At 44.4% G+C, this 21,876-nt stretch overlaps 9 protein-coding genes across 9 annotated transcripts; 4 read left to right on the top strand and 5 right to left on the bottom strand.

Moving 5' to 3' along the window:
- Positions 1-155: 155 nt before the first annotated feature.
- Positions 156-1,389, top strand: O0I10_001693 (uncharacterized protein; the record flags this gene model as incomplete). Its single annotated transcript, XM_058481785.1, has 2 exons — positions 156-464; positions 541-1,389. The coding sequence occupies 2 exons, from the start codon at positions 156-158 to the stop codon at positions 1,387-1,389; spliced, it is 1,158 nt and encodes a 385-aa protein (XP_058347642.1).
- Positions 1,390-2,446: 1,057 nt separating this feature from the next.
- Positions 2,447-3,753, top strand: O0I10_001692 (uncharacterized protein; the record flags this gene model as incomplete). The annotated part of the gene is made up of 5 exons (XM_058481784.1): positions 2,447-2,669; positions 2,744-3,061; positions 3,125-3,288; positions 3,370-3,484; positions 3,551-3,753. 5 exons carry the CDS (start codon positions 2,447-2,449, stop codon positions 3,751-3,753), a joined length of 1,023 nt encoding a protein of 340 aa, XP_058347641.1.
- Positions 3,754-4,779: 1,026 nt separating this feature from the next.
- On the top strand, positions 4,780-5,772 carry O0I10_001691 (uncharacterized protein; the record flags this gene model as incomplete). Its single annotated transcript, XM_058481783.1, has 1 exon — positions 4,780-5,772. The coding sequence occupies one exon, from the start codon at positions 4,780-4,782 to the stop codon at positions 5,770-5,772; it is 993 nt and encodes a 330-aa protein (XP_058347640.1).
- A 448-nt stretch (positions 5,773-6,220) lies between these two features.
- On the top strand, positions 6,221-7,186 carry O0I10_001690 (40S ribosomal protein S6-B; the record flags this gene model as incomplete). Its single annotated transcript, XM_058481782.1, has 3 exons — positions 6,221-6,226; positions 6,403-6,467; positions 6,532-7,186. The coding sequence occupies 3 exons, from the start codon at positions 6,221-6,223 to the stop codon at positions 7,184-7,186; spliced, it is 726 nt and encodes a 241-aa protein (XP_058347639.1).
- A 162-nt stretch (positions 7,187-7,348) lies between these two features.
- O0I10_001689 (uncharacterized protein) lies at positions 7,349-8,386 on the bottom strand (the record flags this gene model as incomplete). Its single annotated transcript, XM_058481781.1, has 1 exon — positions 7,349-8,386. One exon carries the CDS (start codon positions 8,384-8,386, stop codon positions 7,349-7,351), a length of 1,038 nt encoding a protein of 345 aa, XP_058347638.1.
- Positions 8,387-8,558: 172 nt separating this feature from the next.
- On the bottom strand, positions 8,559-9,527 carry O0I10_001688 (uncharacterized protein; the record flags this gene model as incomplete). Its single annotated transcript, XM_058481780.1, has 4 exons — positions 8,559-8,772; positions 8,834-8,952; positions 9,036-9,421; positions 9,476-9,527. 4 exons carry the CDS (start codon positions 9,525-9,527, stop codon positions 8,559-8,561), a joined length of 771 nt encoding a protein of 256 aa, XP_058347637.1.
- A 316-nt stretch (positions 9,528-9,843) lies between these two features.
- On the bottom strand, positions 9,844-12,062 carry O0I10_001687 (acetyl-coenzyme A synthetase; the record flags this gene model as incomplete). Its single annotated transcript, XM_058481779.1, has 4 exons — positions 9,844-10,238; positions 10,310-11,591; positions 11,688-11,837; positions 11,913-12,062. The coding sequence occupies 4 exons, from the start codon at positions 12,060-12,062 to the stop codon at positions 9,844-9,846; spliced, it is 1,977 nt and encodes a 658-aa protein (XP_058347636.1).
- Positions 12,063-16,892: 4,830 nt separating this feature from the next.
- On the bottom strand, positions 16,893-18,933 carry O0I10_001686 (uncharacterized protein; the record flags this gene model as incomplete). The annotated part of the gene is made up of 7 exons (XM_058481778.1): positions 16,893-16,960; positions 17,024-17,148; positions 17,206-17,355; positions 17,419-17,942; positions 18,003-18,363; positions 18,425-18,489; positions 18,553-18,933. The coding sequence occupies 7 exons, from the start codon at positions 18,931-18,933 to the stop codon at positions 16,893-16,895; spliced, it is 1,674 nt and encodes a 557-aa protein (XP_058347635.1).
- A 252-nt stretch (positions 18,934-19,185) lies between these two features.
- Positions 19,186-21,583, bottom strand: O0I10_001685 (uncharacterized protein; the record flags this gene model as incomplete). Its single annotated transcript, XM_058481777.1, has 6 exons — positions 19,186-19,416; positions 19,484-20,532; positions 20,602-20,661; positions 20,722-20,842; positions 20,907-21,207; positions 21,273-21,583. The coding sequence occupies 6 exons, from the start codon at positions 21,581-21,583 to the stop codon at positions 19,186-19,188; spliced, it is 2,073 nt and encodes a 690-aa protein (XP_058347634.1).
- Between the last annotated feature and the right edge of the window lie 293 nt (positions 21,584-21,876).

Below are 21,876 nucleotides of genomic sequence, written 5' to 3'. Positions count from 1 at the left end.
TCATCTCTCGTTTCTCTTTTTTTCCTTCTCCAATTTTCCATTTTACAAAAAACGCACACCTTTCACTTTCCTTTCACACACAAAACCACCACAACCATACATTGCACAGTCGCGTGTGCACTACACTTTTTGTTTTTTATTATATATCCACCACCATGCGAACTTCGAGAGGTCTACGGATCACCTCCCTTATTGTCGCATTCCCGGTACTCCTCATCCTTAGTTCCCTCGTTCTTATTTGTGCGCTAGCTATTCAGACACAAGTCAAAGCTTGGGCCGCTCAACATCAACCCCAATTTCTTGATGTAGCCCAGCGTCCCATTTCGAGACTTGCAACATCCACAGCACTCGCACTTTCACCCAAACCATTCACTCGACGTTTTCGCTTAAAACATTTTCTACCATCCACTGTTTGGTCATGGCTCGGCGTGCTCACCGTGTTTGCTCTGATCACCGTGCAAAAGGTAAAGCGGGTTGGGGGAGAAGAGGAGATTACTTATTGTGTAGCCGTCATGACTAATCTAGACCATTTGCTACTAGTTGGATATTGTTTCCTGCAGCCAAAAGGCCTACGCTTTTATTACACCACCATCATCACCCACAATGGCACCTGTATCCACAACCTCAACGACATTGGCAGATGAAAATAGTGATCATGTTTCGTTGTCTGCATCATCGCCGTCATCATCAACATCCTCTTCTTCTTCCACCAAGCCATTGTCTTCAAAGCCACGGAAGAAAAAGTTGAGATCCAAGCAACATCAACAGCGAGTTTCAAAGCAACAACAACAACAACATTATCGTCATCATCAATCTGCAGCAGCTGCAGCTCCACCATCGCCACCTCCTTCACCTCCAGTGCGTCATGCATCTAAGCCTACAATGACGACCACCACTGCTGCACACAATGTACTTGAAGATACCAGCAGCAGCGAGGAAGAAGAATGGATCAATGTTGGCGATAAGAAAAAGAAGCAACGACAATCGCACAATGACCCTATTCATCATCATCATCATCATTCTTCATATGAACCACCCAAGACGCCTGTTATGAGTGATGCTGATGAAGAAGAAGAAACCGAAACTGAACCTGAAGAAACACCAGTGGTTGTTCAGGAACCACAACAACAGCAACAGCAACCACAGGAACAGGAACAGCAACAACAACAACAACAAACAAATGAGCAACAACCTGTCATTCGCAATTGGTATTCGCCATTCTCCACAGGGCTTGATCTGGATATCATGCCCACACGTAACAAGGATCCATACCATCATCATCAACATCATCATTGGCGTGAAGATCCATTTTATCAGCATGCACCCTTGTTCGAACATCAACAAGCATTTTCTTTCTTTGATCGTCCTCATCATGCCATGAGAGTCTAATGCGGTTTTTTCGCTCTCACGTGTAGTAATGTGTGTTGTTCACTGCATTTCGTTGTTTATCATAGCAGCCAAGCCGCGTTTGTATTTTTCTTCCTGTACAGTGTTATATATCTTTTTTCCGTCCCATCACTTTCTTTTCTTTCTCTCTTGTAAAAACACATATAAACAATCCATCTCTACTAATTTCCCGCACATGGGAAATGTTTCAAGCAATTTGCATATGTTTTTGTGCCCATGTGCTACCCCACATGCAACACACAGTTTTGGGTTGATTAACTGGACTTGCCTTTTATTGATCGTTGGACAGGGTCTAAAGTTTGGTAGGTAGATCTCTCTATATACACAATGGGCTTTGTGTTGTTCCACAGTCATGGATGATTGCGTGGGATAAATAGAGGCTCATTGTAATTCATATGATAGGATGTTTAAAACGATGGTGACGGGTGAATGATATCCCAGCAAGAACGTTGTCAAGGAAATGATGGAGGAGGAGGAGGGGGAGCGGCATTGCCATACATGGCGAAAAAGAAAAAGAACGCCAAGGATACACAAAGGTGTCCATGTCGGCGCCAAAATACAAAGGAAAACAACGAAATGCAAAATTAGGAGTTTGAGATATGTACAATTGAATGAGACTCATGGCCCCCCTAATTCTACCACACAATGACAATTCAACAGGAGAGACATGATAACAAAGATATGTGAGGGGATTAACCTATCTGAAACATACACACACAGACGCCCAATTGTATACATGTCATAAGCATTATTAACCCAAGAGAATGGATGCACGATAAGGATGAAACTGTAATATGACATTTTCCAAACGACGGGAAAAGTATATCAAGAGGAGGAGAAGAGAGAGGACGACGACTCTTTAGTAGTATAGCTTGGTGGGGGTGAGAGTGAATGAGTGAGTGAGTGAGAAATCCCGCTGACCATCATCGACACACACACACACATCTATCCTCTTTCTTTTTCTTTTTTACGCTTTGGTATTTTCTCTTCCCTTGGCCCTTTTCTTCATTCGCACTCATTCATCCCACTACAGCCATCCATGATCAACTATGAAGGCTTTTATGCTGTGGTGGTCGTGTGCCTTGTAATTCTCGCTGCCATTGTTTGCTGTCTCGGCATTCGACTCTTCCGACGATCGGCACGAAAAGACGCTGTTGACAATGCCAACCTGATTCGACCCACACGACGAGCCGATGAATGGCAACCCCTGGATGGCATTACAGTTCCCATAGAAACACGAGAGGATTTACAACAAGTTTTAGGTACCGTTTATTATAGAGAGAGTGGAGGGGTTACATACAACGAATGGTATCATTGATGATGATGATGATAATAGCCTGGCAGGGCAGGTTCCCACCTAAATCAAACGAATGGATCGACGTACCAGCTGAGCCACTTGTACAAGAACGTGGTGTGGCTGCATGGACCTTTGTTGAAAACGAGCGTATGGCCGATACAGACGATGATTCGAATGCAGCAGTGATGGATAGGACCACCGTCGTCTTTTGTCAGGGACAAGGATGTGTCTTGACCAATTTACCTCTTCCTCGACAAGAATTTGTGTATTGGGAGGTCAAAGTGCTTCAACTCGATGATCAAGATCGTTTGGCGGTTGGCCTGGCAACAAAACCATATCCCGGATGGCGGTTACCAGGTATGCGGAAAGAGAGAGAGAGAGAAAGGATCGGCCATGGCTAAAGGTGAAATTGATATATAGGGTGGCACCGACATTCTGTTGCATATCATTCACACACGGGTGCTGTTCATGCAAGCGATCCATTCATTGGTCGACCTTATGGCCCACCTTTCAAGGAAGGCGATGTTGTTGGCGTTGGCTATTTATCAAACACAAGCACTGTATTTTTCACGCGTAATGGCAAGGTGCGTAGCAAGGAAGGGAGGAATGAGATATATGGATGGGAGTATGATGGATGCTGACACACACATACAACCTTTGTCTAGAATCTTGGCAAAGCATCCATAGGTTTTAAATTTCCTGTGTATCCAGCCATTGGTGCGGCAGGTCCTTGCCAAGTTGCTGTCAATTTCGGTCAACAAGAATTCCTATTTTCTCCTGGTAAGGAACAACAAGAAGGACATGGGTAGAAGTCAAGGTGATTGATTAATGATGGGAATCTATTAGCCAACTTACGAGAAGCTGCGCTGGCACCTAAACAAGGCACTCTTCCTCCTCCACCAGCTTATGGTGATACACGTAATACCATTATGCTCTTTGGTGCATCCGAAATAGATGACGATTCTCAGCAAAACAACTCCCATCTCGATTATTCACAGCAATCAGCACTTGCTGAACCCGCATCAGTCCCTCCACCTCGCTATACCTAATTGCCCTTGATTCACCACACCCTCTCTCTCCCCATCCTCCTCCTCCTCCCTCTTTCGCCATTGCATGTCATATCCTTTCAACCATGTATCTAAACCTTGTTCGACACTACTTTACAGCAGGCATTTACACATATATACAGCACTTACGACGCCTTGATGCATTTGAATATATACAACAAAAGGTACATTAAAAGATTTCATTCCTCTCTTGTGTGGGATATTACTATTAGCCAAATGGGATGTGGCATGTCTTGGATGAGTAGCATGATGTTCTTGTATACATGATTTGTTGAATGATGCGTCATGTAAATTGGGCATCATCAAGTGTTTCAAGTAGTACCTTTCAATGAAGTCCACAATTACAAGATGTGTACATGATGCTCTAAACATTCGAATTGGGATGAGCAGGGTGCGTTCAATGCAAACGGATAGCAGCTGGTGCCAGTAGTTCCGCTTCTTTTCGCTTGGTGGATATACTACGATGCTTCAACTATGGCAGTGTCTCGTTGATGGATGATTCAAGGATGACGAGCTTTTTGCTTATACTCAATAAGGGATGCTGCATACGTATAGATCCTGGTAGTTGTTTATGCACACTTGACAACATCACCTGGTGGGTTGAAGTCAACCAAATGTAGTCAAATGCTCATTTTGGAATTGGATGACAGCTTTGACACCTTTACTTTTGGCAAGTAGTACTAGCGAATTATAGTGGTATGTTTTGTTGCTTGTCTCTACTCTTAAAGCTTCTCATTAGATAGACATGCACCAGGCCCCTTTGTATCATCTTGACAACCATCGAGATCACCTTATTTAATATCCAAAAATAAGATTCAATGATGCTAAGTATTCGTTGACAACTTTTTTTAATCTCATGGATGATGTGTCTCATGACCCGTGTTTGTAGAGAGAGTCAAACGGTGTGAGAAATTGAATTTGACTCATACTCGGATGGGGCCCTCTGTCTTTTGTAACACACCTCTTCTTCTTCCGCCTTAGTCATACATCCCCATTCCTCTTTCTATTATGGCGACTCCAAAGTCTATTCTTCACGGTGGCTATCACACTGCAGTGTCTCGCTCATGGCAAGCTGAGCGTACGCTCAACAAGAGCATGCTCATGTACCCATTGTTCATTACCGATGATCCTGAAGCTTTTGAACCCATTTCCTCACTACCCGACCAGCATCGTATTGGCATTAACAAGCTCAAGGACTTTATTGAACCTCTTTACAAGAAGGGTCTTCGTTCAGTGATTTTGTTTGGTGTCCCACTCAAGGAGGGTGTTAAGGATGCTACTGGATCCAAGGCTGACGACCCTGAAGGACCCACTATTTTGGCGGTCAAGTTGTTACGTTCCAATTTCCCTGAACTCTTTGTGGCATGTGATGTCTGTTTGTGTGAATATACTTCTCACGGTCACTGTGGTATTTTGCGTGAGGATGGTACACTTGAAAACACCAAGAGCATTCAACGATTGGCCAATGTGGCGGTGGCCTATGCCAAGGCAGGTGCCCAATGTGTTGCTCCTTCGGATATGATGGATGGTCGTATTGGTGCTATCAAGCAAGGTCTTATGGATGCTGGTCTTGCACACAAGGTGATGCTCATTTCATATGCTGCCAAATTCGCTGGTGCCTTCTATGGTCCTTTCCGTGAAGCTGCCAATTCAGCTCCTGCTTTTGGTGATCGTCGTTGCTACCAATTGCCTCCCAATGCACGTGGTCTTGCTCGTCGTGCTATCAAGCGTGATATGGAAGAAGGATGTGATGCTATTATGGTCAAACCTGGTACTCCTTATCTTGACATGATCCGTGAAGCTGCAAACATTGCTGAAGATTATCCCATCGCCGTCTATCAAGTCTCCGGTGAATACGCCATGCTTTATCATAGCGCAAAGGCTGGTGTCTTTGATCTCAAGAGCGTTGTTCTCGAAACCATGACTGGATTCCTCAGAGCTGGTGCTACCCTCATCCTCACTTACTATACCCCTCATCTCTTGGATTGGTTGGATGAATAAGTATATACACGTCAAGGAAGGGATCTTATTGTACCTGCATTCCCCTTAAAGTAGATGTTGTTGTATTCTTTGTATGTATGTATAAAAGTTGATTTTGAGGAATTGTAAGCGATATTCTCTTTGGGATCTACTGGCCACTTTTGGTATATGGAATGACATGCGAAAAGGGAAGATTAGTGTAGTATTCACGTTGCCATGATGATGATGCAAGCATGGATGTTTTTCTAACGTTACATAGCCATAGGAAGCATCATAGGGTTCATCATTACGAGATTTTATTTTCTTGACACAGTACAACAAGTGAATCTATTGCATAGGAGAGAGACAATGGTGGATCAAGAGGCGAATCGGAACAGGTACAGTGGCGATTTCATTGGCTACAGACCTCCGCAGGCTGTCGGTAAAATTCTGGGCAGTGGGCGAGCCATGGAACGTCCTCTTTCCCATCATGAAGGTAAGATACCCTATCAAGAGATATATGGAATCAGCGAGGAGAAACAATAGAGCACCAATGTGATTGAACAAGTGGGAATGGATGAATGATATCGCTCGATGGATGGATGGATGGATTGAATGGGATGGTTTTGGATGAAGGATATCGATACTCATATACTCCATTGTGTTTTTTAGCTGAACATTGCCAACCCAGCCACTGGCTGTCAGAAGCTGTTCGAAATCGATGACGAACGCCGCGTGTAAGGAAGCATTTGCAAATAGCGTTGAGGATTCGGATTGCTCATTGTTGTATGTCTATTATAGGCGCGTCTTTTATGACAAGCGCATGTCGCAGGAAGTTCCCGGTGACTCCATTGGCGATGAGTTCAAGGGCTATGTCTTCCGTATCACTGGCGGTAACGACAAGCAAGGTTTCCCCATGAAGCAAGGTGTCCTTTTGCCCCACCGTGTGCGTCTTCTTTTGAGCAAGGGTCACTCCTGCTACCGTCCTCGCCGTACAGGTGAACGTAAGAGAAAGTCTGTTCGTGGCTGTATCGTTTCCAGCGATTTGTCTGTTCTTTCTCTCGTTGTTGTCAAGCAAGGTGAGCAAGACATTCCCGGCCTTACCGACAAGACCGTTCCCAAGCGTCTTGGTCCTAAGCGTGCTTCCAAGATCCGCAAGTTCTTCAACTTGAGCAAGGAGGATGATGTTCGCAAGTATGTCATTCGTCGTGAAGTTCAACCCAAGAACCCTGAAAAGAAGCCCTACACCAAGGCCCCCAAGATCCAACGTCTTGTCACTCCCGTCACCCTTCAACGTGAACGTCGCAGAAAGGCTCTTAAGCGTAGACGCAATGTTGCCGCCAAGGAAGCTGCTGCTGAGTACAAGCAACTTCTTGCCAAGCGCACCAAGCAGGCTAAGGAGGCCAAGCTCGAGCGTCGTCGCACCTCTTCCATGCAAAAGTCCAGCTCGGCTTAAGCTAATTGCTTTCAACCCTTTTTATACACTCAACTTCTCTCTCCCAGTTATGTTTGTTCTTTGACATTAAACAAGAGAACGGGTTGCGTTGTTCAGTCTCTTTTTTATTTGGATGGTTTGGTAGTATTAGAGATGGGGATGGGATGGGGGGATCTAAATTACTTAGGCGTGCCACAAGTGCATTACATGATCGTAAAAGGAGCAGGATGCAATGAAATCGGGATGTTGGAAAGACCAATCTGCACCATAAGCCATGGATTCATGATCGAGGAAACTGGTAGTGATTGTGTTGTTGTCGGCAGTATCAATAACAAAAGCACCTGCATGCATGGAAGCTGATAACAAAAGATTCGATTTCGTTGGATGCCATTTTAGACGCCAAATGCCACCTCCAGGTGTATGTGCTTCAGATAAAGGTATTCTCATATTCCGCGTGTCCCAAATATGGATGTGCTCGTCATAGCTCCCGGTGGCTACTCGATATTCTTCATGTGGTGAACATTGAATGGCTGTAACGCCCATTGAATAAGTACGTCGATTGGTAATTTGAGCCATTTGACCACCAGCACGTGTATCCCACACCTTGAGAGCTGCATCATCTGCACCAGAGTATAGAATGTTGGTATCCCAATAGTTGAATGCTACAATCCAAGCTTCCAAATCATGAGCCATCCACTGCTGATCAACCATCCAATTCGATTCATTCGCACGCACAAGTGATAGCTGTCCATCCGAATGAGATGTTGCAACGGTGTAGCTATGTTCCACATCACGATGTACTCGACTCGCCCAATCCAATGATAAACATAAGATACTCGTGTCCTCGATAAGTTGGATTCGACTATCAGCCTCAAGCTTGCCATCCCATAATCCATACAGCTGTAGACCACCAATCGAATCAACCACACCAAGCACTTGCCGGTCGTCCACCAACGCGTGATTCCATTTCATATCCAAGATGGCCGCCGTCTCAAGCATTTGGACTTGCTGCAATGGCGTTTTTGATTTTGGATCGACATTGTACAAGTAGAGTCGACCTTTCCGACCATGGGTCTCATTGTCGCGTTCATTTTCTGCAAGCTGGTAGGTGCCAAGTGCAAGGTATTGTGCGTTGTCGGTAAAAGGGCAAAACTCAGTTGAATCAGCACTGAAGATAGTATCGACGGATGCAATCGATTCGGCTTGACGTGTTGCTGTCATTTGTAGGTATCCGAAAAGAGAGAGAGAGATAGAGAGAGAGAGAGAGAGAGAGAGAAAACCTTAAAACAATTGACAACAAACTCGTGTGTGTGCGGTGTTTATCTGATGATGGTGATGGGTCTAAAGGCTATTTTACAGGAATGGATAATACAAATACAAAAAGATGACACATTTAAAGCACCTTGGCTTCGGTCTTGAGCTTATCAAGCAATTCATCCACACTCTCCACCTTGCGACCACCTTGACGCTTAGCAGGCTCCTCCACCTTGAGAGTTTGCAAACGAGGAGAAATATCAACACCAAGGTCTTCAGGAGTCAACTTGACAAGAGGCTTCTTCTTGGCCTTCATAATGTTAGGCAATGAGGCATAACGAGGTTCATTCAATCTATAAATAAAGATATTAGTTATCCCAATTCCCATTTGACCCATTTTGTATCCATGGTTACCGTAAATCAGTAGTAACAACAGCTGGCATCTTGGTTGACACGGTCTCCAAACCACCATCAATCTCACGAGTCACCTTGAGAGCTTGATTTTCAATCTCGACCTTGGAAGCAAAAGTAGCCTATAGAGAGAGAGAGTGTGTGTGTGTGTGTACGCATTAGCCTCATATCCTCTTCCTCCTCCTTCATACACCAATTTATATACCTGAGGCCAGTTCAAAAGACCTGCCAACATTTGACCGGTTTGGTTGCTATCATCATCAATGGCTTGCTTGCCGAGAATAAAGAGATCAGGCTTGTTTTCCTCCTTGTTGGCAACAGCTTGAAGTAACTTGGCGACTGCCAATGGTTGCAAAGTGCTATCATCCTTGATCTCAACGTGTACTGCACGGTCAGCACCCATAGCAAGGGCCGTACGCAAAGTCTCTTGTGCCTTGGTGGTGCCACAGGACACGGCAACAACTTCAGTCTTGGGCTGCTTCTCCTTGATACGGACAGCTTCCTCCACAGCAATCTCGTCAAAAGGATTCATACTATGCTTGACGCTGCGATCGACATCGGTCTTGGCTGGATTCACTCGAACCTTGACAGCTTAAAGTGTGTCAATGCCATGTTGCAATGCTGCCCATTGGGAATAAAGTTTACCAAAGTCAATGACGCGTTTGACAGGTACAAAGATACGCAAAGGGTTGGACATGTTTGGAAAGTGATAAAAGAGGGAAGAATGATTCACGCCCACACGACCTGAGATCCATTTATGGACCGGCCCTGTCATCATCAGCAGCTGAAAGCCTATTAGAAACAAGCATCATTGTTCACCCGGTTCCGATGATGATGCGTCACACACTTTTAGATTCTATTATGCACTCTCGATAGAATATTACCATTCGATTAATTACATGATGAGCACCTTTATTGTTATCTCAAAAGCTCTTTCGATATAAACATGTTGGATGGGAGGGGGATGGAGGGATAAGATATGTAATGGTGTTGGTGGTGGTGGATTGTTATATTTACGCAGCCTGGACCTTTTCAATGAGAGAGTTTACTACACTGGGGTCAGCGAGAGTAGAGGTGTCACCAAGTGAATCAGCTTCGTTGTTGACAATCTTGCGCAAAATACGACGCATGATCTTGCCAGAGCGTGTCTTGGGCACATCAGCGACAATGTAAATACGCTTGGGGGTAGCAAAAGGACCAATCACCTTGCGTACTTGCAAGACAAGCTCCTTATCAAGGCCTTCGGATGCATCCACATTCGGCTTAAGTGTACAGAAAGCATGAATACTTTGACCAGTCAATTCATCGCTACCACCCACGACAGCAGCTTCAGCAACGGCATGATGCAAAATCAATGCTGATTCAATTTCGGCAGTCGACAAACGATGACCCGATACGTTGATGACATCTAAAAAGAAACACACCCCATTAATGATACGTTCTTACATGAGAACCCTTTTCCTCATCCTCCTTCCTTACCATCCACACGACCACGAATCCAAATGTAGCCATCCTTGTCGCGAGTAGCACCATCACCAGTGAAATAGTAACCCTTGTAGGGGTACAAGTAGGTATCGAGGTAACGGTGATGGTTGTTGTAAACGGTACGTGCCATAGATGGCCAAGGTTGAGCAATGGCAAGGACACCAGTGACATCATTACCCTTGAGCTCTTCACCAGAGACAGGATCAAGAATGGCAGGCTTGACACCAAAGAAGGGGAAAGTAGCTGAACCAGGCTTCATGGCAGTGACACCAGGCAAAGGAGTGATGATGATGGAGCCATTCTCAGTTTGCCAATAAGTATCAACCACAGCACATTGACCCTTGCCAACTTGCTCATAGTACCATTCCCAAGCTTCAGGATTAATAGGTTCACCAACGGATCCAATCACACGCAACGACGACAAATCATAGCCTTCAAGCCACTTGTCACCAAGACGTCTCAATGCACGAATGGCAGTAGGGGCGGTGTAGAATTGAGTGATCTTGTGCTTTTGGACCACTTGCCAGAAACGTGATGGATCGGGATAAGTAGGAGTGGATTCAAAGAGCAAAGTGGTAGCACCATTGAGTAATGGACCATACACAATGTAAGTATGACCAGTGATCCAACCAATATCAGCCATGCATGCGTGAATGTCACCAGCCTCTGGGTGATAATCAAAAATGTACTTTACAGAAGCACAAGCACCCAAACAATAGCCACCAGTCGTGTGCATCACACCCTTTGGCGTACCAGTAGATCCGGAGGTGTAGAGCAAAAACATGCCATCTTCAGCATTGACGCTGACGGGTGGGCAATAAGGACGTGCCTTGGCAGTCTCTTCGTGCCACCATTTATCGCGACCTGCAGTCCAAGGGATTTCAGATCCGGTACGACGACACACAAGCACGTGATCGACACAAGGGCTTTCTTTGACGGCTGCATCAACAATGCGCTTGGTTGCAATGTTTTTGCCACCACGACGACCTTCATCAGCAGTAAGCACAACACGAGCACCACAATCCAAAATACGATCTCGGAGCGAATCGGATGAAAAACCAGCAAACACCACCGAATGCAATGCACCAATGCGAACACATGCAAGCATGGCATAAACAGCTTCAGGAATCATTGGCATGTAAATACAAACATTATCCCCCTTGCGAACATCCAATGACTTTAAGACATTCGCCAAACGAGATACTTCTTGTAAAAGTTGACGGTAGGTGATCTTGACAACATTCTCAGGTTCATCACCTTCATGGATAATAGCCACCTAGCAAACGCGTAAAAGATGTTTGATGAGCAACGGCACAGCCACATGTGAACCCCTCACCCCTTTTTGTTCCTTATCATCATCATCATCCCTTACCTTGTCTGGAGTTGCAAGTGCATGACGATCCACACAGTTGTAACAAGCATTCAACTCGCCATCGGGGAACCATGCAACATCACCTTCGGCAAATCCACCAGTGCGTACAGTGTTGAAAGGCTTAGACCAATCCAAGATGTCGCGTGCCAACTATAAAAGAGACGCGTGTTATGTTGTCCATGAGTCATCCTTGTTGTATTCAACTTTTTTCATGACGATAGTTACGTTGCCAAAGAAAGTATCAGGGTCATTCACACTTTGTTCCCAAAGCTTCTTGTATTCATCAAAGCCAACAATATGGGGTTTGGGAAGGTCACCATTCAAAAGACGCTTGGGGACTTGGAACACAGGATCGGCTTGCTCAGTGGCAGTCATTTTTAAGAAAAGTGGTGAAAAAAAGGGAAGCGATAGGGAAAAGAAAAAAATCAAGACGGCTGAAGAATCGGGTTTAATATATATACACGTCGGCTGAGCGTAGGAGGGGCTCGTGTGTGATGATGGTGGATGGGGGGTGTACGACAACCACGATGACCAAAGCACACACTTGTAGAGGCGCGTGAATAAGGTTGCTGCATAAAAAGTGTGTGGCACCCCAAAACTTACCATTGCGCCCAATGTCTCACACAATCCTCCTTTTTTTGATGCGGCGGACGGGTATTTGCGGAACACAGAGCGTGCATCTCATCTTTTGTGTATAATTGATGGTTGCCATGCAACCACTATTACCTAGCAATGTCATTCACTACTCATGTTTATTATGTTTCTGCCACATTGACCATGAAGAATGATTGATTACGTTATCCAACATCTGCAAGTGAAAAAGATGTTTCTTATGTCTCCATGTTCTCACGTCGAAACCAGACCACTCGCGTGGTTTGAGCCCTGAAAAGGGAATCATCAACCATTGGTGTGCTTTTATTCACACACACACGCATGCCACATTACATATCCACATACGAATACGTAAAGCACCTTGTTGAATCACACCACAGCGCTGTATTTGAATCGAAGAGAAAAGGAGACATGTTTCTGCGGTGATACGTACAACAAGTCCGTCTTCCCCACAAAAATTCATGGGAAAGCCTCTTTTTGTGTCACCTTGTTTGAGTTGCAGGTACACACATCAACGGCCTGCTGCAACCTTTGCACATCGATCGTCATTTTCATTTCTCGCTCATTGCTGCTTGCTGCTGTTCTCGACATGGAAGGTGGGCTGAATTAAGCTTTCTTTGATTGCTGTATGCATTGAATGGATGTACGTATGATTGCTTTCTATTCCATCAACACCAAGAACATGATATCCGTTATGGTAATGGGTGTGTGAAAAACAAAGGCCAAAAGGTGTGACCCGAGGTAGATAACCCCCATGATTTTTTAAAGGCAGTAATGAGATGCCGGCAAGATACGAAAGAAAAAAAGCAACATGTTGGTAAAAGAAGTAGCTTCAAACGCTAATCAAACCACCAAAGACCGCCCTTTTATATCTTTCTAGATCCTGTTTGCATGATCAAATACGCTTATGTAGATGCATCCGCGGCCGTGCATCCACGTTTGGTTTCGCTGCCAAAAGTCGGGGCCAAGCACCATTGTATGTCACACCAGCATGGTCTTGCACTACAGTCCGAGCCCAGCACAAGATAGGAACATGTTGTTGTACTATTATAGTCAACAAGGGGAAAATGAAAGATAACATTATCGTAATCAAAAAGAACGTACAGTGTGTGATGGGTGGATGCTGATGAGCTCATCAGGTCGCCTTATGATCCTCCCCAACAACAACGATCGTTCTACAAAGAGTACAACAAGAAGCAACATGTTGGATCATGCCAATGGCCCGTTTTTCCCTCTACGTTTATTCTCATGATGCTCTATCCTTGTTGGTATAGCATAACGATAGTCAAATCCCGATCTTCATGTGGTAGGTTAATCATCACCTTGCTTGATCCAAAACACGAAAGCATGTACGCACATGTCCACTCGCGAAATCACGGCATGATAGCAATATCGCTATTCCTCATCCCAAACAATATGGTTATACCAATACCGATTCTTATTGTCACGTGCCTTAAGTTTGTACAACGACAGCAATGTGAAGCAATGTAGCGAGAACGATCCTTTTTTATCATCCAGTATCCCGTAATATCAACTAGCTAGTCTTGTGCTGATAATGCAAGCTACATATCCACCATTGAGGACCACTGGCCTTGTTGTTCATAATCCCAATCGACATCTCGATGAACCATCAGCATCCTCCCACCTGTAACTCGTTCAACTTGCAGTTTGACAGATGAGCTATGATCCTTGGCTTGTCATTTTCTTCATCTTCATCTTGACGTTGTTGTTACGCTTGTAAACGATCCTCAATAAGCAGTAGAAGACACGGTGACCATGGGGCTATGCGATACAACAATGGTCAAAAGGCTGTTTGAAACAACAAGATAGACCTCCACACGCTATAATAGACGAACCACACATACGAATAAAGCTTGCTGCTGTTATCAGCTGTTGCTGCTACCTTGAATGACGAGTAGATTGAGTCTCCAGAGTCAATGTAAGGGCGGATCTTGTGTAGGCGATCAAGGGACGCTTCAAGCCGACAATGAATCCTATCAATCTTTGCAACGCGAAGTCGTTTTATCACTACATGGTCAGTTACCATACCATGACTGCAACAATGTCACAAGGCAACCGTTTGCCACCATCACTCGTCGACGAAGACGAAGTCTAAGCTCGCGATCACTGTTGCCATATGCATAACCAGAATTGGAATCCCGCAAAACACATACCTGGACTATTCTTGCCCCCCCCCCATCAGGTTCCCAGGCAACCACGACACGAGGAGATAAGCAAGTCATAGCAACCTACATACAACAAGGATATACACACTTCCATAAGGTGGGAGCGCTACAAGGTTCATTCATATTACGACTATTTGTACTTTATACCCATTTCGGTTGTACTTTCATTTGGCATATTCATCACTTTATCTTAATACATAATGCAATGGTGCGGTGGTTTATAGAATGATATAAAGTATGTGGATAAAATACAAGTAGTAATGATAATGATTCAAATGTTGAGAGTATACATGGGGCTTTATGGGCCGTCGTCTGAAACTTCGTTGGTATGCTTGCTTTCATTGAGGCGTACGATTCGAGGCTGGATGTGGTCGAGTAATGAGGATTTAGCAGTATCAAGGTCAAAGCGAGTTTTCTGCACCATATCCTTGTGTTCCTTATCCAGACTTGCTATCACATAACCGAAGCTTCTCTCGCCGATTTGTTCTTCCACGTTCACTCTTTGCCCCATGTTCATCACATTCATGCCCAAGGATCAATTTTTCCTATACTCAATGGCGTATGTATAGCACAATCTATTCACGTGATGGTAAGGTTAGCAAATACATAAAAAAGAAAGCCATCTTTGATTTTACTTACTCTGTGTGCGTATGAATGACCTTCAACCTCTTGAAGGTTTCAAAGCTAGCATGCTTGTATTTTGATGCCACCGTCCGCAGCATGACAAGCAAACCGAACATTGCTTTATGGTGGTCAAAGCTTGTCTTGCCTGAACATCATAGCCTGTGCTGATCGATGGTTGCTAGCCGAGGCGATCTTTGTTGTTGCGAGAATCGCTCAATGTGATGTAGATTAACACCCTCGGAAATGTATCACTCTACACCTTAAATGTTGATTTCCACTGTTTCATAGCCGATGCCTGGTGTGGGCGCTCCTTCGATGTGTCCTCCAAGACCTGATCAATCTTCTTCAATAAGTCATGGCTTGACAGAGTCGAGTAGATGTTAACGTAGCCTTTTAGGATTGTGTCAACAGACCATGTTCCGGGAGGAACTTGCCGCAAGTAATCTTTAGGGCTCTTGAACGATTCCATGGTGAAAGGGATTTTGTTATTTCCACCATGCCAACTTCAGCACCCGATGTACGGAGACCATGGCACCGTAACCAAAAGATGCATCATGGGAGATAGCTATGTAACCAAAAGATGCATCATGGGAGATAGCTATATCTATCGAAAGTAACAAGGTAGCATGTATGAGTAGTGACTCTTCTAACAACATGATTAGGCTTTACATTTTTATAAGGATCCAACGTATCACAATGAGGACGACGTCAACAACAATGGGAGCAGGATAACAAAGACACCTTATGAATGACCACAATGATCAGCGCTCGTTCACAAAGCTTGCGAGGAATGGGTATACGTACAAAATCTTGGAAATTTGGCCTTGTAAGCAATCAAAGAAGGAGGAGGAGAGAAGACAGAGACGTGTGGGAGTAGGATGGGTGGCGACAACATCCTTTTGTTGTGCATTGTTGGCGTGGGTATCTTTTTATCTGTTGGGGATGATGGATCGATAAATTGATGAGGGCGCATATACCAGGATTAAGTCTGAAGAGCCTAGGTCTAATGTTGTCTATGCATACATCGTCCACATTAGGGCGGGTGATAAAGTCTATCAATGAAATCAATCACTTGTACGCCTAATGGAGGTGATGTAATCTATCAAGAAAATCAATTACCTGCATGCCTGAAGCACATCCCGGTTATTAAAAAGGTGCTTTACCATGATGTTGTCAACCTACTTTTAATATTGGTATGCGTGTTCGGTAAGCAGCGAGGATGATCCGATCGCCTTTGATATCAGCAGCCAATCCCATGGCATTGCGCAATTGTGCTTCGAATAAAGGATGGTGCAAGAGACATGGTGCAAATAGCAAAGACCGGTGAAAGAGGTGGTAAGTGAGAATTGAGTCAAACGCGTATCTCTAAATCACTTCTGATTGGCTGACAAAAAGCATTAAGCTCGCCCCAGCTATTTATTTTCTACACCTTCGACTCTACTTGTAAATGCATTGTAGATGAAGCAGGATGGTTGACATGTCATTTTCCTTTTTGAGGATCCTGCTGCTCATCATCCAATTCAACTAGATAACAATGATGTTAAATATTGTAAACAACAGTGCTGTGACCCAATAAACCAATGTCTTTATTTCTTTATACATGAATCAACACAAACATGAGATAATTTTCTCTTGGAACACCCTTTTCCCTTTAATTTGAAGAAAGGACGACACTATTCTCCATGGAAATCCACCTTGTGATCCTGCATAGGGCGCCCATGAAAACTCTGAACATACTGTATATATCAAAGGCATGGATGATGATATGGATGTGTATTTGGAATCATTTGCTTCGATTGAACTTGAGCATTAGCAGATCGCCCACCTCGCTTATGATCCCCAAAGCACGCTCTACATAATTAGCATGTTAAGATTTTATGTCTGCTTTTCCTCTTCCCCTACTTGTTATCCTACCTATATCCTCCTTGGTATGAGAAGCTGATACACAAAACCTTGCTCTTGATGAAATGATGGATGTTGCAGGATAACCAACAACGACGATAGCAACACCTCGCTTGAGTAATTCTCGAGAGAAGGCACTACACAATTAAATGATTCAGCATGATATCCTCCGACACATGAATGCATCTACTTACGCAATCTTGGCAGGATTGAATAACAACAGCGGTATCACAGGACTTCCATGGTCACCATACACAATGAATCCCATTTCTCGTAATCTTCGAGCAAAATAAAGCGCATTGTCTGATAGTTGACGTATACGCCATCGGCCTTCCTCATGACCACTAAGTAAAAAGAACAATGACTGTGATTAGAAATCTTCCAAAAGCTATAGAAAACCTCCTTACCAAATCAATCGCATGCTTGTCATTACTTGCTGAATCACGGGGACCGGCATCGTTTCTGCATACACATAGGCATGATTTGTTGTATGAAGATAATCAATGACAGGCTTGCTTGCAGCAATGTATCCACCGGCAGCACCAAAGGATTTTGTAAATGTCCCCATTAGAATATCCACGTTGGCTGGATCGACGCCATAAAAATCGCATACACCGCCACCATGTTCACCCAAAGCACCAATGGAATGGGCTTCATCGACATAGAGATAAAACTTGAACTGCTCCTTGAGCCGTATCAGCTCCGGTAGGTTGACGATGGTGCCTTCCATTGAATACAAGCCTTCCACAACGACCCAGATCTTTTTCCAAGGGCGATGCGTTCGTGGTTGTCCTTGAGATATCACTTCACGCAATAGCTGTTGTAGATCTTGCATGCTGTTGTGCTTGAATACCCTTACAGATGCGCCTGAGAGACGTGCACCAAAGACGATGGATGAATGATTGAGCTCATCTGAAATGATCAACGATCCCTATGCCATTTGAAATGAGGATCTTGTACATCACATGTTCATATCATCATATACCCATACCTTGCCCACAAGTGCAGGTAGCGTTGTGGAATTGGTTGCGAAACCCATACTGACAACCATAGCAGCCTCTTTTCCAACAAAGCGAGCCACCAATCTTTCCAATTGCACCAACAATTCAGTTGTACCGGCTTCTGCTCGAGGACTCGCTGACACCAAGCCCGATGCAAGTGTTTGTTCATGCACTGCATCAGCGCACGGACCTTGATTTTGTGCAAATCCAAGATAGTTGTATGATCCAAAATTCAGATTCTCCTTCACGCTGCCGATCAATTGAAATGTATGATTGAAATCCTTGGTCTCACGCTCTAGCAAATGCACCGTACGTGAAGCAACACCAGTGATGGGTCGATTCCAGCAATCCCTTCAATGACTCTATATCAGCTACTATCACTTTTCCCTCTTTTACCGTGTTGGGTGCTTACCTTATCCGCATATAGAGACGTCTTGTGTAGAATGAATCAAAATCGGAAACGATCGGTGCATATCCCTAATGTTACCATGGCATCAACACACACATACGCATACAGGATACTTGAGGACGTGAACGTACCTCTGATACTTTGAGATGCTGGTATTCTTTACGCTTGAATATCTTGCCCATGGTATCACGCAAATGACCAAGAAGGATCAATACAAACCAATTGAGATAGGTGGATATGAGGATCAATAGCGGAGCTGATTCCATCTTGTGAGCAAGGTCATCATACTCTCGTTTAGGTTGTCGTTGTGGTGTCCATCGTAAACGAGGTGGAAGTACGGGCGATGTGATTGATTTCGGTGATGATTGATTTACAATGGAGGGTCGTGACAAGAAATGCGTTGGTGCCAAACTCAAGACAAGGTCGCCCGAGGATCGTAAAGGTATTGATGGGACGAGTGATGTGATCGCTGGAGCGCTGCTGATGGTATGTGATCGTTTGCCTTTGCCCATTGTTTGTTGTTGTAAAGTGTAAAAGGGAAGATCCAACAAGCTGATTTCACATTTTGATGATACTCTCTGGATTTTCTCGCCTCGGGCAAATATGGGTTTGACCACCATCACCCTGTAAACCCATGCTCTCCTCCATATACATATCCATGCCTCCATGCCACATAACTCCAATCATGATTTGCTGTTGCATCAAGGATCTTTGAAAAGCAAATGTATTGGAAGATACATTGATCAGAAACAAGCTACCAGCGCCTAATGCTCCCCTTCCCCGGACCCAACAAGGCCGACATTGGACGATGATGGATCTTCTTGTTGTCGCTTGGATGCGGCTGCCATAGCCTTGGCGTATTTCAATCCACAAGCATTGCAAAGCTCCTTAGGACCGTTGGGACCACGTCTCCATTCAGGTGAATCCTTTCGATGACAATGCGCACAAATCTTTGGATTCTCTTCAGTTGTTGAGGCCACTACCTTCTTTTTTCTCTGTAATAAAAGAAAATGTGAGATGGTGATTGTCTTTGGCATACACGTTCATGCACCATCATGTTACCTTTTTATCATTGTTGCCTGATTCGAGTTCTTCAATCTCAGCACGTAGCTTAGCATTGGCTTGCTCAAGTTGATGCATTTCATATTGCCAACTGGTACTTCGAACGGTCTCCAGCTCTGCAAAGAGGTTTCCTTCTCCAATCACTTGCTCACCAGCACCTCGTTTGGTATCATCATTATTGGCCAATCGCATCTGCACCAATGCAAAATCAGCTTTGCCCACACCAGAAGAAACATTGCCAGGGTAAAATGTGGAGACGACTTGGACGTATTGGCCACGGGTATTGCGTATGGTGTGTGTGAGGTTCACAATTTCACATCGGCTCACCAAGCCTAATGCACGTGAAATATCTGGAATATTGCTGTCGCCAGCAAAGCGATAGACGCTGGATCCTTGAAGCGATTTGGGTGTATATCCAAGTACAGCTTCCACTGGTTTGGTCACTCGCAAGAAAAGGCCCTCCAAAGACATCTTGCACCAAAACTCAGACGTCAATGGATCAGCAACAATCACTTCGGGTATGGCAGTGGCATTGGCGTTGGCCACTTCCTTGCGATCGAGATGGTAAACGGAGCGTTCACGACCCGCCAAAATCAAACACTTGCGACCCTTGTTGACATCCATATGAATCTTGCCTTTGCACTCGAACCACATGTAGCCAGAGTACTTGCGTCGTACACGGTATAAAAGACTGATCACCTTGTTTTGGTCACCCGAGGATACGGCATCCTTGATATCACGCATCACCGGTACAATGTCGGATGGATGGCATATTGAACCAAGTGAATGACCCACCAACTCTTCAGGATCATATTCAAGTAGCTTGGAGCATGATCGAGACGAATACAAAAAGAAGCCCTTGAGCGATAAGACATGGATGAAATCACGCGATTGATCCAATAAAAGTCGATTCCATTCTTGTTGTACTTGCTGCTCATTGTCGCCTGTGCATGCAATCAAACGTAAAACCTCGGGTCGTGTAATGGACGTGATAGGGGCGCTGCTGGGTAACTCGTAAAAGTATTCATCCACAGGATCCGTAGCGACTCCTAAATATACATACGTGTTAGTAGGGATCATGATGATGTCATAGTGTGCTCATGGTTTCTTCTTCTCACCTTGTGAAGGGATATAGGGTGGGATGTTGATTTGCTGATAATTGATCATGTAGGTGTTGTCTAAATCAATAAGTAAATCAGCCATGAAATTGAACAAGAGATGCATCCACACCCATTTACTTTTCATCTTTTCAAGGATAGCATTGGGCTGCTCCACCAAGTCAATCTGAAGACCCACAAAGAATGCCGTTTCATTGCTATCATCTGGAACAGGGATCACCGTGACCAAGTTGACGAATGGCTTTTGAAAATAGATTAGCAATCATGATGATGATTGGCTCATTGTGCTTCTGCATAATCAATACCTGGCCACCCTTTTTGTAGTTGATAATGCTCGCTTGATGCTCTTTGGCTTGCAAGAGGTATGACTTGAGATGATACACTGCAAGATTATCCGTATGTTGACGCCTTGATCCCTCGGTGACCAAACCATCTGGTGCTTGAAGAAAACGACAATTGCGACCCAAGATCTCATCACTTTTGTAGCCTGTCAATGTTTCAAAGTTGGGAGAGCAATAAACGATAGGACAATCAAATTGTCGAGCATCCGTGACAAGAAAGGAGCATGACATGTCAATAGGTCCAAGGTTGATAAGTGGATTGGGTCTATCACATCCATGTAAGTCCATGTCACTCCTATATGCAAACAGGCTCCTTAGGCCCTTCATTACCTGTTGACGACTCGAGAAAGGATACCAATCATGTCAAAACCAGAGCTTGAATAGACACCCGTCAATGCACCACCACTCGTCGACGTTGATACGGGTAAGGCTGATGTAGTTGGTGCAGGAGGTGCCGTTGATTGAGGACCCACAACATCGAATGTCGGATCAGTGGACTCAGCATCCAGAATACCGGCAAAAGGATCCATAGCAGCTGTCAAGTCGGTCATGGGAACACCGCCACCACCACTACCGAGTTGCATGGCATCGTCGTCGCTATCTTGCATGAGGTCGAAAGGTTGTTCTTGCTGAGATGTCATTCAGGCTTATAAAGCAATTGGAAAGAAAGGTGAGTGAAAGAGAGAGTGAGAATGTCCTACTCATGCTCTTGACAAGTCGCACCTAAAAGAGTATACGCGTACCAATCTGGTGGTTCCATATCCCCTTGCACTTTCTCGGAACTTCCGATGTTTCAAGGCAGTAATAATGATGATCCATCCTTTATACCCATTTCCGTTGTACTTTCATTTGGCATGTTCATCAGCTTATCTTATACAATGGTGAAGTAGTTTATACGATTGATATGAAACGTGTGGATACGAATACAAATAAA

The sequence above is a fragment of the Lichtheimia ornata genome (genome assembly GCF_029851405.1).
Source record: "Lichtheimia ornata isolate CBS 291.66 chromosome Unknown scaffold00004, whole genome shotgun sequence".
Taxonomy (NCBI): domain Eukaryota; kingdom Fungi; phylum Mucoromycota; class Mucoromycetes; order Mucorales; family Lichtheimiaceae; genus Lichtheimia; species Lichtheimia ornata.
The sequence above is the reverse complement of the archived record's forward strand: the minus strand, read 5'-3'. Positions and strand labels throughout refer to the sequence as shown.